This window comes from Rhodamnia argentea, chromosome 8 (assembly GCF_020921035.1).
Source record: "Rhodamnia argentea isolate NSW1041297 chromosome 8, ASM2092103v1, whole genome shotgun sequence".
In the NCBI taxonomy this organism is placed as follows: Eukaryota; Viridiplantae; Streptophyta; class Magnoliopsida; order Myrtales; family Myrtaceae; genus Rhodamnia; species Rhodamnia argentea.
Window position 1 is genome coordinate 4,785,106 of NC_063157.1, and position 16,807 is coordinate 4,801,912.

General features: G+C 42.6%; 2 protein-coding genes across 4 annotated transcripts; one reads left to right on the plus strand and one right to left on the minus strand.

The window, feature by feature from the left end:
• Positions 1–322: 322 nt before the first annotated feature.
• Positions 323–6,712, plus strand: LOC115741282 (transmembrane and coiled-coil domain-containing protein 4-like). Of its 3 annotated transcripts, XM_030675112.1 has the most exons (15): positions 325–701; positions 1,059–1,140; positions 1,521–2,012; positions 2,443–2,614; positions 2,720–2,872; positions 3,377–3,474; positions 4,130–4,221; positions 4,770–4,840; positions 4,926–5,061; positions 5,404–5,463; positions 5,544–5,626; positions 5,770–5,846; positions 5,952–6,022; positions 6,210–6,267; positions 6,350–6,712. In XM_030675112.1, the coding sequence occupies exons 1-15, from the start codon at positions 475–477 to the stop codon at positions 6,467–6,469; spliced, it is 1,992 nt and encodes a 663-aa protein (XP_030530972.1). In that variant the 5' UTR covers positions 325–474; the 3' UTR covers positions 6,470–6,712. The 3 variants fall into 3 exon arrangements, 1 of the variants encoding a protein (XP_030530972.1); XR_007199432.1 differs by lacking the exon at positions 6,350–6,712 and having other exon boundaries at positions 323–701; positions 5,952–6,141; positions 6,173–6,264; XR_004015451.2 differs by lacking the exons at positions 6,210–6,267; positions 6,350–6,712 and having other exon boundaries at positions 323–701; positions 5,561–5,626; positions 5,952–6,016.
• A 5,149-nt stretch (positions 6,713–11,861) lies between these two features.
• Positions 11,862–14,340, minus strand: LOC115741236 (cytochrome P450 84A1). Its single transcript, XM_030675040.2, has 2 exons — positions 13,340–14,340; positions 11,862–12,763 (listed from the first exon to the last, which is right to left on the minus strand). Exons 1-2 carry the CDS (start codon positions 14,279–14,281, stop codon positions 12,140–12,142), a joined length of 1,566 nt encoding a protein of 521 aa, XP_030530900.1. The 5' UTR covers positions 14,282–14,340; the 3' UTR covers positions 11,862–12,139.
• Positions 14,341–16,807: the final 2,467 nt, after the last annotated feature.

Sequence of the window (16,807 nt, forward strand, 5' to 3'; positions counted from 1 at the left end):
GAATGTGTAATTAAATCATAAGTTTTTTAAAAAATATACTTAAGTTTTAAAAATTATCATGAAAGTGTAATTAAATCTTAAAATTTTTTAAAAATTACAATCAAATGAAGGATTTGATTAAATCAATTTAACAAGTTTTAGAATTTGATTGTATTTTTTAAAATTTTAGGACTCAATTATATATTTTTAAAAAAATTTAAGTTTTTAAAAAATTTAGAATTAAATTGCAATTTTCATAAACCATCACAACTCACGAGAAACAAAGAACAAGAGACATAGGCGAGTTTTGACTTTGAGTGAGCCGAGCGGTTACGTCGTCGTTTATCCCCCTGAGGCTGACCAGCCCCCTGTCCTCGTCCCTGTGCACCGCGACCCGCCAAAGCTCGACAGCTTCGAAGAGAAACTTCGAGCGGAGGACTCGGAGCGTACTCCGACGCGCGCCTTTCTTCCCGGCGGAACATTGCTCCTCCGATCATGGCGGCGACGTCGTTCCTCTCGCCGACGCAGAGGTACGCGGCGGGAGCTCTGTTCGCCCTCGCGCTCCACCAGGCTCAGATCCATCAGACGCGTCTCCTCGGCTCCTTCGCCGACGATGAGGCCTCCGACGAGCGGCCCAGTAGCGGAAGCAGCAGCGACTCCGTCTCCGAGGACCCCGAGCTTTGGGTCCACGAGAGCTCGGGCTTGCTTCGGCCGGTTTTCAAGTGAGTTTGGTCATCTCTTTTTTCTTTTTCTTTTTTTTCCCTTTTTGTCAGATTGCGTTCCCTAATTATGTAGAGGTTGATCTTGATCATCTCGTGGCTTATCCGGCGGAATGATGATTCATCGCCATCATAATTTAGCTCGGGGTTGGTTGAATTGGCGATCTTATCCAGCAGTTACATTAATCGGAGAAAATCAGTTTAGGTTGAACGGGCGATCTTAGACTGTCCAAAATGTTTACTCAGTCGATATGATTACTGACAACAATAGTATCCAATTTTCCATTCCCTTGGATTTTCATTTTTTCTTTGGTTCATTCAGTGTTTCGGAAATGCTGATCGTGCAACTGGGATTTGCAGATTTCTAGATATCGATCAGGCAGCATGGTTGGGTCTGGAGGAAACGTCCGGTTCATCTCCTGCGAACCATCATGTTGGAGCTGTATGTCTTTCTGGTTCCTTGCATGTGTCAACATTTTCCATTTTAATGTGTTAGGAGTACATGCCGTGAGACAAAAAATCAGTATTAAGATTCGAGAGATATTTTTTCTGCTTCCTAAGTTGTTATTTGATGAGATATGATACATGGCCATTCGCTGGGTTGCTGCTATCCGTGCCTATGCTTTTAGCATTAGACCAACGGTCGACGACATAATGGGGAAGATATTTGTTGATCTTTCTCTCTTGGCTATTGAAGGAATAGTGTGGCTTTAGTAACTCAGATCACATCTATCGAATCTGTCGTTTTCTTGGTTCAACCAGTGATTTAGCAAACTTTTCTGCCGAACTTAATGGCGTGTTCCCTGTACTCATTTGGTACAGTTCATGAGGTTGCTCTCTGAAGACAGTGGTGATAACTCTTCTGAAAGATCAGAACAGCAATTGGCTTTGGCTAAAGCTATAGATAGTATGGCACTTAGCATGGAGACAAATCCTGTGGCTTTCCAGTCCAGGAAGGAGAAGCACCGTGAATATGAGCACGAGTGCCGGCAGAAATGCTCTACGAGTGATGCACAAGAAAATGCTGCAGCAGTGGCCATAGCCTCAGAAAATTCTCCTGATACGAGCGAATATAACGTCCAAAGCTCATCTCTTGGGACTGGATACAAACTTGACAGGAAGGCTGTGGAAGAAGGTGGAATGCTCAGTTACCAGAGGAAAGTGACAGTTCTTTATGAGCTTCTTTCAGCTTGTCTAGCAGATATCCGTGACGATGACAAAAAGGTTGCTCGACGAAGGAAAGGGTATGATGCTAGACATCGGGTGACGTTGAGGTTGTTAGCTACTTGGCTTGATATCAAGTGGCGTGAAATGGTTTGTATGATTACACTCATCTTTCTCTTGTGAAAGCTTTTTAAAAAAATACGAATATTTGCATTTTGACTTATTTAATTCTTTAGTATTTTCTGAATAATAGAAGGCTTGTTTAAATTAAATTAGCTTCTGCCTACTGCCTTTTCTGCAAGAGCCATAAGTGGGTTTGGGTGGGGGGAAGACACCCCTCTAGCACAGTTTCTGCTTGTGAAGGGCTCTAACATCCTCAGTGTGGTCTTCAGCAAAGCTTCTCTTCTATATAGCAACGTAAATACGAAATTAGTTGGCCTCAAATAGGGAGATTTGAGATGTGATTCAGAGAATTGCTATTTCATTTCGACAGAGCATTGATGCTATTAACACCTAAAAGGTTCTCCTAATTATGTAATCATGTTCAAACTACTGCCAATTTGGGATGTTTTGGCTGCAGGAAGCAATTGAAACAATGGTTGCTTGCTCTGCAATGGCTGCAGCCCGGGAAAAAGAATTAAAAGAGGAAGAAGAAGCCCAATCGCCAAAGAGCTCATGGGCCAAATGGAAGCGTGGTGGCATCATTGGTGCTGCTGCATTGACTGGAGGAGCCTTAATGGCTATTACTGGGGGTATGAACCTGCTTATTCTTATCCATCTAACAAGTTAGAAGAAAATTAAGCTCTGTGGCTTAAGTTTTCTTGAATTATCTACTCACATTTTCCATGTTTAAGCAGGTTTAGCTGCACCAGCAATTGCCGCAGGTTTAAGTGCTCTAGCTCCAACATTAGGCACTTTGATTCCTGTGATTGGAGCAAGTGGGTTTGCTGCCGCAGCGAGCGCTGCTGGAACAGTAGCTGGTTCTGTTGCAGTTGCTGCATCCTTTGGAGGTGAAAAGCTTTCTCTGAATCTTTGACTTAGTCATCGGATATAGATAGAGTTGCAATTGGTTGTTTTCAGCTGTCATTGATAGTATTATGGGGTATTATTTTTAAGAGGGTGGATTATGTGCCTCATATGTCATGTTTTAAGACAAAGTTTCAACAGGAACACTTTCTCTAAATAGCTGATTGTAAACAAGCAGATATTTCCTTCTGGCTAGGGGGTTAGGATCTTGGACCCATCTTGAATTACTGATTGGTAATAGACCTGCAAAGGTTGATCTGATGGGAATAAATACTGCAGGTAAATGTCATAAGATAATCTGAATCCTAGTTTGGTTTCGAGCAGGGGCCCTTTTTTGCCAGACTTAACAGTTCAGTTTATTCATGAAAGCTGCTTCACTCAGTTTACTGCGTAATCTTATTGAAGTTTGTCAAAGAAACAATTACTGAAGTTTTTTCTTACCCTCTGAAAACCTTATCTCTATTTACTTTGTCTTCTGATAAATCCAGCTGCCGGAGCTGGTCTTACAGGGAGTAAAACGGCAAGAAGAATCGGAGATGTTGATGAATTCGAGTTTAAGTCCGTAGGGGAGAACCAAAACCAAGGGGTAAATACTTATGCTTCCACACTTAAAAGAGCCTCCAATCATGCAATTTTGAGGATACATATAACAGTCTGCCATCAATGTTTTACCCTCCAACCTTTTACCAGAATACACTCATAAGGACGCAACTTGTTAACAAAGGGCGTGTTTATTTATCAAAAAAGTAAACAATTTCTAATTTTCCAATACCAAAGTTGAGGAAAAATAGTCTGTGGAAAATGTTCTCTCACAGAACAGAAAATACATACTGAACTTCGGCAATGGCTTGCTTAGCTTACAATACCATCTTGGCGAATGGCATTGAACAAACCACCGCTTACATTATCCACCACTGTCTCCACCACCTCCTCCATCACTGATTATTCAAGGTTGCCTCCAGCTTCATCAATCACTCTCAGCTTCTGCACCCCAAGTCCAACCAATTCCATCTGGCACAGTTTTGTGAAATGCCATCAACTTGTGTTAATTAAACGCCCTTCCTGTGCATTCACGAAACATGGGAGATTGTTACTACGTCAACTTATTGCCGTGGAAATGCTTTCTGATAATTTTTTGTTGATACTGAAAAGGAAAATGCACATTAAGGGTTCAGTTTTTACAGAAGTCCCATGACTAATTCCTTCAGCACAATGTTTATTCTTATCTTCTCTCATATCAGCGACTAGCAGTTGAGATCTTGGTCTCTGGATTTGTATTTGATGAGGACGATTTTGTAAAACCATGGGAAGGACAAAATGACAACTTGGAAAGGTAATTTAACTTCTAATGTCGGGTGCCTATGTCAATGGAATCTGCTGATTTCTTATTGTGGTGGCACCATTGTCTGCACCCAAATTTGTTCTGCACAGCTTTTTGTCCTTATCTGTAGTCTGCACCTTATTAGTATCATTTCTATATCACTTGATGATGTGTCCTTTGGTCATGGTGTTCATTTTTTTCCGTCTCCAGTTTCACTTATAGTTGTAGCAGAGGTATTGCTTGACAATAGAAAAGCTGATCAGAAAACTAGCATCACTTGTTATCAATAAGTCTTTACTGGGGATAAGATTTTAAATAGTTGAATATCCTTTTGTTGCTTCACTCTCTTGAGTTAACTTAGTTTGCCTTTTTTTCCCCTTGTGGGTTTGAATTTATGTTCCCACTTCTTAGTTCTTGCTAGCGCATAATCTTTAACAAATTTGACTTGCATTCCCCCATTCGTCTCTTTCCATGCTGACAGCTGTCATCACAAAAAAAAAGTATGTTTGGACGGTTTGTATTTGATGATTGATACTAATTGCCTATATCTGATTGTGTAGGTATGCGCTTCAGTGGGAGTCGAAGCATCTAATAGCTGTAAGCACTGCAATTCAGGATTGGCTTACTTCAAGTAATTAGCTCTCGATCTTGTGGCTCTTCATATTCCTTCAAAGTGCACTTTAGCCTCCGTTGGTGACATACCAATGCTTGATCAGGATTTGCAATGGAACTGATGAAGCAAGGTGCGATGATGACTGTTTTAAGCACACTTTTAACTGCTTTGGCATGGCCGGCTACATTGCTCGCTGCCACTGATTTTATAGACAGCAAGTGGACAATTGCTATAAACAGGTAGCCCTCCACTTAGTAACACGAGAGTATGTAAAACTGGACAAGGAAAATACTTTTGTCTACTTCTACCCTCCACCATATTTCGCATTTAAGACTAGCCCCTATAAACCTTTTCCTTTTGTCTCTGTAAGAGTTAATATTTCCCAAGGAAATTGCTGGTTCTAGTGGTTTCACAATTGGAAATGAATCCCATTTAGTTATTGCAGTGTTTAATAATGACCACTGGAAAGTCTCTTGACACGGTTTAGATGAGCAAAACTGTTTTTGGACTACTTTTTTTTTTGCCGGTTTTCAAGTGATTTGTTCGAGTTTCAAAAGGTTCTTGTTTTCCTTTTTGTACAGATCTGACAAAGCAGGAAAACTTCTTGCTGAAGTGTTACGAAAAGGGTTGCAAGGGAACAGGTATTGAACTTAGCAACAGTGCCATTAATATCCCCTGGAATTTTTAAGTGTGGTTAATCCTCAATCTGAACATCTCTCAGGCCTGTGACGCTTATAGGTTATTCGCTTGGAGCACGGGTCATTTTCAAATGTCTCCAGTTTCTTGCGGAAACAGAACAGACTGGTACCATGGAGCCTAGAATTTGTGTTATAACAGTTCTTTACCCTCCAGTCTTTTCTGCTTCATTGGCTGCCTCGGCAGTGTATTAGTGGGTAGTGCTTGGTTCATTTGAAGTGATCATTAAGGACGTTTTTTCCCCTTAACAGCTGAACTTGTTGAAAGAGTCGTCCTTCTGGGTGCGCCTATCTCAATTAGAGATGAGAACTGGAAAGCTGCCAGAAAGGTCATTGAACTTTGATTCTCAACTGAAAGCATCTTCCTACGGCTTGTAGCTCTTCTTTGTAGATCTGATGCATCTATTGATTCTATGCTTTCCACTATTTTGCAGATGGTGTCTGGAAGGTTTATTAATGCATACTCCACAAATGATTGGACGCTTGGGCTTGCTTTCCGTGCCAGGTAATTGTGATGGACATTGGACTTGACCACAGTAAATCTTTCTAGCTCTTATACCCTAAACCTGTCTATTAATCTGCTTTAGCGCTGAGATACGGATTACCCTGCATAACTCTACATTGAGCCATCAATTCCTGATTTATATGGACTTTATCTATTCTGATCGTGTTTAGAAGTTTCATTTCTGCAGTATGTTTACTCAAGGATTAGCCGGAATTCAAGCAACTGACTATCCTGGGGTTGAGAATGTATGACATGTCAACTTCAGTCGAATGAACGCGTGCTGGACTACAGTGTTTTTATTAATCTCCAATCTGGTTTCTTATGCAGGTCGACATTACGGATCTCATTGAAGGGCACAGTTCCTATCTATGGGCAACGCAAGATATTCTGGACCGGCTTGAGTTGGACACTTATTACCCCACATTCAGGTCCCCTCCTCGAATATGATGGTAAAATGCTCATCTTTTGGTGCCTGTACAAATATTTGTCCTTTCTGAACCCCCAAATTTCTCCTCTTGGCTAAAGCTTAGTTTCAATTTGTAAATATTTTTCATGTTTTTTGTACTGCAAAAAATGTAACTCTTAAATCCATTCCAGAGCGAGTACTGTTATCATGATCATGACTTAAATATACTCCAGGAATGGACAAGGCCATTTGTTTATTTGCCAAAGATCAACTTTACTATTTTAGTCCAATCTCGAATGCTACTGTGCAATTAACCTGGGAATTCGACTCTGTCAAATGTCATATGTGCATTTTGATTTCTCCGTTTCCCAACCTTCTAACCAGTTAAATATCTGTTTGTCACGGCTTGTTCAAAATAAAAATATATACAGATATGTATGTGCCACGGAATCTGCTTGATATATGATCTTGGGCCTGCTTTTTGATGGTTCAAGCTTCTAGGACAAGCAACTAAACTACCATTCCCTTTTAGGCCTGATGCCCAAAAAAACCTTCAACTTTGGCATATGTCTTAATTATATAAAAAAAAAGTTGTCTCATAAAGAACCCTAACTTTTACTTTTATCTCAATCATACGAGTCTACTACCTAAAAAAAATCCAAACTTTAGCATTTGTCTCAGTTATGTTAAAAAAAATTTTGTCTCATAAATCTCCAACATTTATTTTTGTTCTAATTCTACCACCATTAGTCTTCCGTCCATGATCATCGTTAGTTAATATCACGTGACATTTTCACGTTGATGAATTGCAACTCAGCAAAGCTAATATGCAAAAAACCCTCAACTTCTCTTTTGTTATCTATTTTCCATACACATTGTCGAGAGATATAGAGCAATTCAAGACGGCACATTTCAGATTTTCTTTAACATTCAACGGCCAAAGAATGCAAAAATTGTGTACGGTTCATATCAAAGTATGGAAAAAATTATCCAAAAAGTCTTAAACATGTTGTACGGCGGTCATTTTAGTACAAAATTTTTTAATTGTGTCAATTTAATTCTGAATATTTTGATAACTTGCAAATGCAATCATAAATCTTTTCATCCTCAACCTTTCCCAATGATAATGAGGTCGAGCCTTGCTAAGGCAAGGCAAGGTCAACCTCGTCCAACGTTTGGTGAGGCTTGCCCTCACTAGATTTGACAGGGTCAAGCCACTCCTATGGCATGGCAAGGTCGACCTCGTTTGCTTGGCTAGGTGCGGGGGAGGTTCGTCCTCACCTACGGCTGGTCATAGGCCATCACCGAGGCCTAGCAATTGACCAGAGGAAGAAGTAAAGGAAAAAAAATTTTAAAAAAAGAAAAGAGAAAGGAAAAAGAAATTTATAAAAAAATCAAAAAGAATGTGAAAAAGAATGTCAACATCCGTAACGGTTGTCGACAGCCGGGCTATATAGCACCTTCAACGTTGATTATACTGCTACATCATGAATTTTCGACCCAAATTAGCCATAAGGATTAAATTGAAAAATCAAAACTTAATTAACAAGTTTTGACCCGGATTGGGAGGCTGGCCTCGATGGAACCAAGCGTGGGAGGTTGGGGGTGCCGGGGACCAGCCTCGATGGACCCCGAACTGAGCGTTGGGGACCCGACTCTGACCTCTAGTCTCGGTCGAGCCTTGGTAGCGAGGACCCAAGAATGAGCATTGAGGTTTTCGTGCTCAAATCCAGAGTTTTTGGTCCAAATACCGATTTCTTATCATGTTTAGGAAAATAATTTTCATTTTTTTTAAAGAGATCATTTTTCTGAATTTACGCTTTACTGGGGACATATTTTCCGTTTTCTCATTTGAATAGGTAATATAAACGTCGAAAAATGAGAAAAATATTTTCTTCAAACAAATGAAGCGGAAATGTTCATGCTTCAGCTGCTGTGATTATTCCCCAGAAATATCTCGAGCTCGACGCACACCTCACGATCGTTTACTGGATCTAATAATAAGCTTAGCCTAACCTCTACAAACTTATTTCCATATATTGGCTTGAGGTTTTTATACTCCATTGAAATCGAAATCTCATACATCTGATAAAGCCATACCAACTAACTTATCAAAGCCAAAATAATAACAGGGTGACCTTAACCACACTAATAACGACTTGACGGATCCAAACAGAATGATCAAGCTGGGAGTGTTCTCGTCAGGCCGAGCGGTCTATGCAGGTCGTCACCGTTGTGCATGTTGCATGGGCATGGCGGCGAAGAACACGGTTGATAAAAGGCAGCCGAGTTATATAGGTCGGTCGAAATCGAATTGCTTCAGCCACCATGAACGCCATAAAAAGAAGAAGAAAGAAAGGGAAAGACAGATTGTTTGATGGGTATAGGCCATCGCACTCGCGATTGCTGGGTGAGGCTTCAGAGAGGACCGGCATCTCCTTTGCAATGTGGTCCGTCTCTTTGGACAGATTCTTGGTTTCCATTTGGCCACAGGAAGATGTGGCTTACGATCAACGAGGAAGCAATTCGTCATTTTCGCTTCGCATTTCCGGTACCGTGGTTGACTTTCTTCCAATACAAGTCTACTCCTTCTAGGAACTCTGCTTTGAAATCCATGAAATAACGTAATGTCGCGGTCAGTTCCTTTCTAACAACGCGTATCGATCCGCTGAATATTCTATAATGCCATTATTTCGAAAAAAATTATCAAAAAAATCTTTAACCTATTGTAATTGCGTCAATTCGATCATGAACTTTTTTTTTTTTTGGGCCAATTTAGTCCATCTGACGAGCTTTGGCCGACAGGCGCTGATGTGGGAATTTCTAATGTATTTTAGTATTTTTACAAATTTGTAATTCTTTCTTTCTTTCTTTCTTCTTTTACTCTTTCTTCCTCCATCTAGCGACCGGCTAGACGGCAAGGTCGACTAGCCATCAATTGTGGCTGGCGGCCAACCATCGGAAAAAGGAAGAAGAAAGGAAAAAAATATTATTGAAAATTATTCACGTCAATGCCGGCCGTGCCACGTAAGACGACCAACGTCCACGTCAGCAACAAATTGGCCGGATGGACTCAATTAGAAAAATCAAAAATTTTATTATTAAATTGACAAAAGTACGGTAGGTTTAGGAATTTTTTTGACAATTTTTTCCCGATTTTGTGTACGCAATAGGTGGTGGATTTTCTTGAACACAAGCAAAAGCTCGGGTCACGTCTAGCACTTCATTAGGGATTACAGAAAGACCATGCAATTCTCTTCCCAAAATCTCTTAAATGTCTAAATCCATTCTAGTATGGATGGGAGGACTAGATCAGTGACAATACAAAAGATCACGTCGGGTTCTTATGTTTTTCCTGTTTTAAACGATTTATTATCGTTAAAAGGACTTCTATGCGATTCGTCTGTACGTGCCTACATATAATGACAGATGATTTGCAGAGCTTCAAGCTTAAGGTATGGATGCAGTTCAGGAGCTTTTCGACTCTTCATCCGACAATATCAAACAGAATTCAAACCATGCACATGCTCCGACCCTGGAGCGCTTGAGCGTGTAAAGTTGACAATTCGATCAGATGTAGATTTCCTGAGAGTCCAACACAATAACTTTCTTTCTGTTGACATGCGTGTTCTTATAAACTGAAAGGCGATACTGATGACATAATTGCTCAAGGCAGAAGCGAGATTGAAGGGGGATTGGTCAGAAAGGAGATCTTTGTGGAGCAACGGCGGTGAAAATAAACCAACCAATCTTCAAGACCCGACACCAACTGTGACATTGGCTGGCAGTTTCTAGAGAAGTTGCCTACTTCTGATATGATCTGTGTTAGGTGTAAATTCTCTAGAATCCCTTGCCGGTCCAGTTCAAAAAGCTCAAGAGTGATGTTGATATGGTAAAAGGGCGCACTATAGAGAGACCAAAGGAGTATACAGTAGAGAGAAAGAGAGACCAAAGGAGGAAAGCAACTCCTTTTCTATAAACATGTTGTTGATTGGTTATAATTTAATGTGAGAATCCGGCAAACTTGTTATATCTTTTACTGTTACGGACTTCTATATTTAATGTGCATGACATCCTTCGTTCCACATCAGATGAGAGAAGCCCTATAGTGATTTGCATGTAAATACCCTAAACAGTCTACCACTTTTGTCGTTACTTGGAGCACCTTCTTCTCGCGCTTGGCTCACGCGAACCTGGCCGAACCGCTACGGTGTCCACTTTAAACTGAACATTGGTAGATTTCGCAAGGCATACAGCAAGTGAATTCTCGAAGCGGCCGACGTCGGTTGAGGAAAGAAAACTAGCTTTTTTCTACTAGGTAGCATTGATGATCCAACGTTGTAGAGAACCAATTGTCCAGTGACTTTCAAGGGGAGAGAAGAGTGGGTGAGGATGTTGAGTGTGGGGAGGGCCACTTTAGAGAGAGAGAGTTTCAAAGGGTTAATGGCCATGCATGGTTGGCTAATGATGCTCAGAATGTCGAGAAGTAGGTGAGGATTTAACAGCTGAAAAACGGATGCGGGAGAGATCTCCACAGAGAGAGAGAGAGAGAGAGAGAGAGAAGCGGCAGCAGAAGTGGCCTTACTATCTCTGATGAAGTTGCTGACGACAGAAACTAACCCAAGCAAACCCCACCCAAAAAAAAAAAAAAAACCCGGTGCTAGCGTAACGGCACGGTCAGATAGAATTTCTGACTGTGATGTTAAGACCACATCCTTCCTTCCAAGAGGGAAAACCGGCCTAACAAGTTTTCCACGTTTTCTCGAAGAAAATTTGTGGCCGAGATAGGACCGTTATTGTCGCTGCGGGGTATAGACCGTCACTTAATCATTTCCTCAAACACAAAGCTTCGTTTTCCACCATCGGTATTATCGTATATGAAGAAGATAAGTGCAAGCCGCACGTCCCCCTCATCTCCCACCTAAAGTTTCATTCCATTCCCCCACCATTTTCGAATTCTGCTCGCTCGATCCCCACCGGAAGAGATTTTACCTTCCGGAGACACGCGTACACATGACCAGATCGCTTAGTCACGAATTTCGGAAACAAACCGCGTCGAAAGGAGGCAGAGAATTCCCCCACTTGGGAACTCGAGCTCCTTTCCTTTTCGATTTGGAACATGTCAACTTGACCTCGCCTTGTTTTAGTCCCCCACGTCAAAGACTCCACAAGCTTGAAGCTTGGGGATCCGATCTCAAGGAAACCCTATATTCGTCGCAAGGAGAGAATTTATCGGCACCTCAAAGGAACCCGGAATTCGCTCTCTCCTCGCGCATCGTGTAAGACTCTCTGCTCGTGGGGAAGCACAGTGGAAGAAGATTTGCGAATCGAATACGGAATCTGCTGCGTCCCGGGCAGTCCACTCCGCCGGTTCCTAAGGCTAAGAGCAAGTAGCAAATCAAAGAGAGAGGGAAGGGCAAGAATCACAAGTAGATTGTCCCTTAATGATGTAAAGGCTTGGTAATTCAACACTTATTTGTGCATGACGATCAAGGAAATTACAAAAGAACACCACAAAATGAGATAGTCTTGTGATATCCACATAAGAAAGACAAAAGAGATCAGAACAAATATTCATTCAAGTTCCGTCTCAAATCTTTTTTTTTTCCCCCGGTCCTCTTGAGTTATTTCACTTTTTTATAATACAAAGCAAAAATTGAAAAATCCATGCAAATCGCTTTTGCCACCTCCCGCTTTCTCCCTTTGTTTGCTCAATATAGAGCACCCACCAACCTTGGAGTCGGCACCGCCACGAGCCGGGTCGATCTCGGCGCCGTGAGCCCAAAGACGTCGCCCATGTCCATCTCGCTCGGCTTCATCCCGTCTGGCAGCTCCCACGTGAAGCAGTGCAGGAGGTGGGCCACTGCCATCTCGAGCGCGTAGAGCCCGAGCTGCATCCCCGGGCACGACCTCCGCCCCGACCCGAACGGGATGAACTCGAAGTTGCTCCCCTTGTAGTCCGGCACGCCCGGCTCCAGGAACCGGGATGGCCTGAACCTCTTGGGCTCGGGCCACGAGCTGGGGTCCCGCCCGATCGCCCACGCGTTGATCATGACGCGGGACCGCGCGGGGATGCGGTAGCCGGCCACCACCGCGTCCTCCGACGTCTCGTGGAGGAGCAGCGGGATCGGCGGGTGGAGGCGGAGGGTCTCCCTGAGCGCGCACTTGAGATAGGTCAACTTCTCGAAGTCGCTCTCCTCGACCCTCCGGTCTAAGCCCACCACGTCGGCGAGTTCTTGTTGGAGCTTCTTCAGGTCGTCGGGGCTCCGCATGAGCTCCGCCATGGCCCACTCGATCGCCGACGCCACCGTCTCCGTCCCACCAAACATCACGTCCTGTATATCAAACATGAAAAAGAGCAAAAATTAAAGATTAATTACTCATTAATGAATTCAGATACGTGCATAAAAATTTCATTTCGCACACAACACAGGTCTGAGAAGCTGGCAACGTGGAAGATCTGCCGTCAAAGAACAAAATCTAGGGCTGGCCGAATTTACCAACTCCCAAGTGAAAACGATGCATGCACGTGTGAATAGAAAAGAGATTCAATATCGACCCACCATTAAATTAAGTTTTCATTAGAAAACCTAAAAGTCCACCGTCCCTCAAGGACAACGAAAATACAATTTTCCTTTCGCTAGCACAAAAATAGACTGATAAATAGCTCACGCATACTTAATTAATTTGATGGAAACCCTAAAGTCATGAATATGTACACGAAACCTCGAGCAGTAGAGCCAAATCCAGTCATGTTCTGATAAGAAAAATATGGTGTTCGAAGCTCCACATGTGCATGTCGATGTCCCTGTCCCGAGACGATTTATGGAAGGTCTTTTCCCTTCTTCTCTTTCCCCGCCATATCGCATGATGTACTCAGCAAAAATAGAAGTAGAGTTCTTAGTTCTTACCATGATGATGGCCTTGATGTTGTCCCTCGTTAGCCTGATCGAGTTCTGCAGATCATCGGACTCGTTCACCTTGGCTTCCTCGCTGTAAAAGGCCAACAGTTCATCCACCATGTCCGTATCCGCATCTTGGTCGCCTCCGTTAACCCTAGTCTTGTTCCTCTTCTTGTCCATGTGATCGTCTATAATGTGGTCAATGAACCTGTCCAGCGACTGCCGTGCCTTGACGAGCCTGGCGGTGATCCCCTGAGGATCGACCCAACTTAGGCACGGGATGAAGTCGGCTATGTTGAAGGCGCCGAACAGTTTCGAGAACTCTTGCAAGATGCTAATGAACTCGTCTTGGCCCTCGATCGAGCTCGTGCCGAAGGCCGCGCGGTAGATGATGTCACGCGTGAGCTCGAACACGAGCTCGCCCACGTTCACGGGGGAACCCGTGCTGCCCGCCACGGTGTGCACCATCTTATCGACCTCATCGCGGACCGACTCCCACGACTCGGCCCTCTTCCGGCTGAAGAGCTTCATCACGCACAGCTTCCGCATCTGCCGCCAAAACGGGCCATAGTGTGCGAACGCCATGTCGGCCCTGTCGTAGGTCAGGTAGCTGATCGCGATCGTGGCAGGCCGGTTCGAGAAGACCCCGTCCTGGACCTGGAGGACCTGGCGGGCCACGTCGGGGGACGACACGGCAACCATGTGGAGGAAGCCCATGCGGAGATGGAAGATCCCGCCATACCTCTCTGCGAGCTTCGCCAGCCCACGGTGGGTCAGCTCGCCCATCATGAGCATGTTCCCGATGACCGGGAGGCCCCTCGGGCCCGGCGGGTAGGGAGGCTTGCGCCGGAGCCGAGCGACTAGGCCGAGGAAGAGGAGGAACGGGATGGCGGAGAGGAGGAGGGTCATGGGTGATTGCCGGAGTTGAGAATAATAATGGGGAAAATCCATGGATTGGCTTTTGGAGAGGAATCAAGCGCAACTTATTAGACTGTGTTGCTAGGTTGGAGAAGATATTAAGCGGCCTTTATATACACAAAGTTTCGAGTGTATCATGTACACAAGTTGGAGATTTGGTCTCCTTTTATTTATTTATTTTCATTTTCCATTTTAATATGGTCTTGACTATTTTCGGCCTCTACTTAGGTGGGTCCATTTAAGTAGTGTACATTGCTCTTACACCACATAATTATCGTCCCTGTTGTCCCGTACATAAACGAGTAAATAGTCGGACCACCTGACTAAAATATTGAATTTCTAGGGTTTACGTTCACCAAGCACACACACTTTTTTTTGTGTTTTTTTGTTGTAACCTTGGGAAAATGTTTTAAAAAAAACGACGTAGTCCTCTTCCGAGGAGCGTCAAGCTAATAAACGTTCGTATCATACTATATCATGTCTCTGTCACGTTATGGTTGGAACTTGGACTCCTTTTCCTCTTCTAAACCTTAGGAAAATAATATTTAATAATCTAATGGCGTAGAAAATAAGTAAGAAAAGGAAGAAATATAATTAAGTAAGTGTAGTATGGTTCCAAATTGAAGGGTATTTTCCAAATAATGATTAGACCGAAAAAAAAAAAAGAAGAAAATTTTGGTCGGACCCTCATGATTGAGCAGCTTCTGTCGAAACCCTAACTTGGCAATTTTCGATGGTGTAAACGCGTTGAAGAAGTACAGCTATATTAGCTAGGAGATTCAAGTCAAACTCCATTAGGGGTTTGGTGCACAAATTTATCTACGTGTGGATAGTTATAGATCCTTGTGTTCCTAGACGACATGTGTGAATGACCGACAAAGATAGCTATGTAACCTTCGGATTGCAACGAACTTACAAGAAATATGGAAAGATGTGACATGACGGAAGCACCCTCTAAGTGCGTCCTAAATCCTTGTTATGATAGGATTTTCCTAAGAGAGAAGGCAAAAGGTACTAAGATAGATCTTGCGACAACAGTCTTAGTAAGTGACCCATAAGTTTTAATCGAGAATTGAAACGAAATGCGGACTCTCTGCTTTATTTGAAAGGCTCAAACATCTGGTTTTTTTTTTTTTCAAGTTCGTGAAGGATTAGAATAAGTTTCTCACGTAGAACAAGCTGAGTCAAATAGCGTACGCTTAGAAGACTCAATTTAACTCTCGAAAATCCAAGTATTATCAATGATTGAAACAATAACAAGAACAACAATAACAACAACGACGACAACAATAATAATAATAATAATAATAATAATAATAAACAACGATGATTTATTTCGTATAGCCTTGCTTCTTGCGTAGGCATTCTTATTTTGACATTACAAGTGCAAAAGTATACGAGGTAGGAATATATTTTCATTACCATGATCAATACACTAATATAAGTGATCTCACCTTCCGCACCTATCGAATAAAAATTTAATATGTCTCGACATATTGAGGTGATCTTGTCTTTCTCTTACCCCAAAAGCTAGCTCAAAGGATGAGACTTTCCCTCGGATTTATAAACCGACGATCGATGTGGAATAATCAAAACACGACATATATTGATCATATATATTAAAAAAAAAAAAAAGAAACAGTTCTTTGGCACATCTCATCACACGTTAAACGAGTCCTTCACACAAAGTACATGAAATGGATGCGACCATGCAACAAACGGATGCATCCGACGTAGGAAATAAATATTTGAGTTGGTGAGGGAGCAAACAATTGACTTTTTTGTGTGTGTGTGTGTGTGTGTGTTTTTTGGTCGAAAACAATGTACTTTAAAAGCCTCCCAAAAAACCTTCCCCGACGTTTCTACCTACTACGAGACACTGCTCCCTTGAAATATTTTATCCGGCGGATCGCTGGCGCTGTGCCACGTGTCGGAAGAGGCGGGTCAGGTGGGGTCCCCCTCCTCAGATTTAAGAGCGCCATCCCTCAGCAGAACTGAAGTGAAAGATTTGATCCGGAACCTTTGGCGACAAAGTCTCCGGTCACTGTCACCGCCGTGACATCGGACCCGTCATCGGTCCCATAATTTTTTGCGGTTTTCAAAGAGGGAAGAAAAAAAAAAAAGCAGCACAGATAATGAATTGGTTGCGTGTATTATCATCACTATGACGTCGCCTTCTGTTTGGCTCCATGTTCGTCTTTATCGAGTGAAGAATCTTCGCCCGATGCTCCCGCGCCACTCCACTCAGATCGACATCGACGGCTTAGCCACCGGCGAAAGGTGGAGGTCGCCTCTCGACCCGACCTAATGCCCCCCGTGGGTTATGTTAATTGTTAAGGTATAATGACACAAATAATCTCACGAACTTTAGCTTAATGTGCAATACAATCCATGAACTTTAAATTTATAGTTCATAAATTTTAGCGCAAAGTGCAGTGTTATTCATGAACTTTCAATTTATCCAATGTGGTCCGTGAATTGCACGAAAATGTTCAATGTTGTCTCTAAATTTGAATTAATGAAAGGTCTACATTGAACAATTTCGAACATTCCATGATT

What these genes read in the sequence shown, in the direction of transcription:
- LOC115741282 (XM_030675112.1), top strand. Translation starts at nt 475, where the DNA reads ATGGCGGCGACGTCGTTCCTCTCGCCGACGCAGAGGTACGCGGCGGGA. An exon ending in CGAACCATCATGTTGGAGCT is followed by an intron (nt 1,141 to 1,520) that starts GTATGTCTTTCT and finishes CATTTGGTACAG; the next exon opens with TTCATGAGGTTGCTCTCTGA. An exon ending in ATATCAAGTGGCGTGAAATG is followed by an intron (nt 2,013 to 2,442) that starts GTTTGTATGATT and finishes TTTTGGCTGCAG; the next exon opens with GAAGCAATTGAAACAATGGT.
- LOC115741236 (XM_030675040.2), bottom strand. Translation starts at nt 14,281, where the DNA reads ATGGATTTTCCCCATTATTATTCTCAACTCCGGCAATCACCCATGACC. An exon ending in ACATCAAGGCCATCATCATG is followed by an intron (nt 12,764 to 13,339) that starts GTAAGAACTAAG and finishes TTTGATATACAG; the next exon opens with GACGTGATGTTTGGTGGGAC.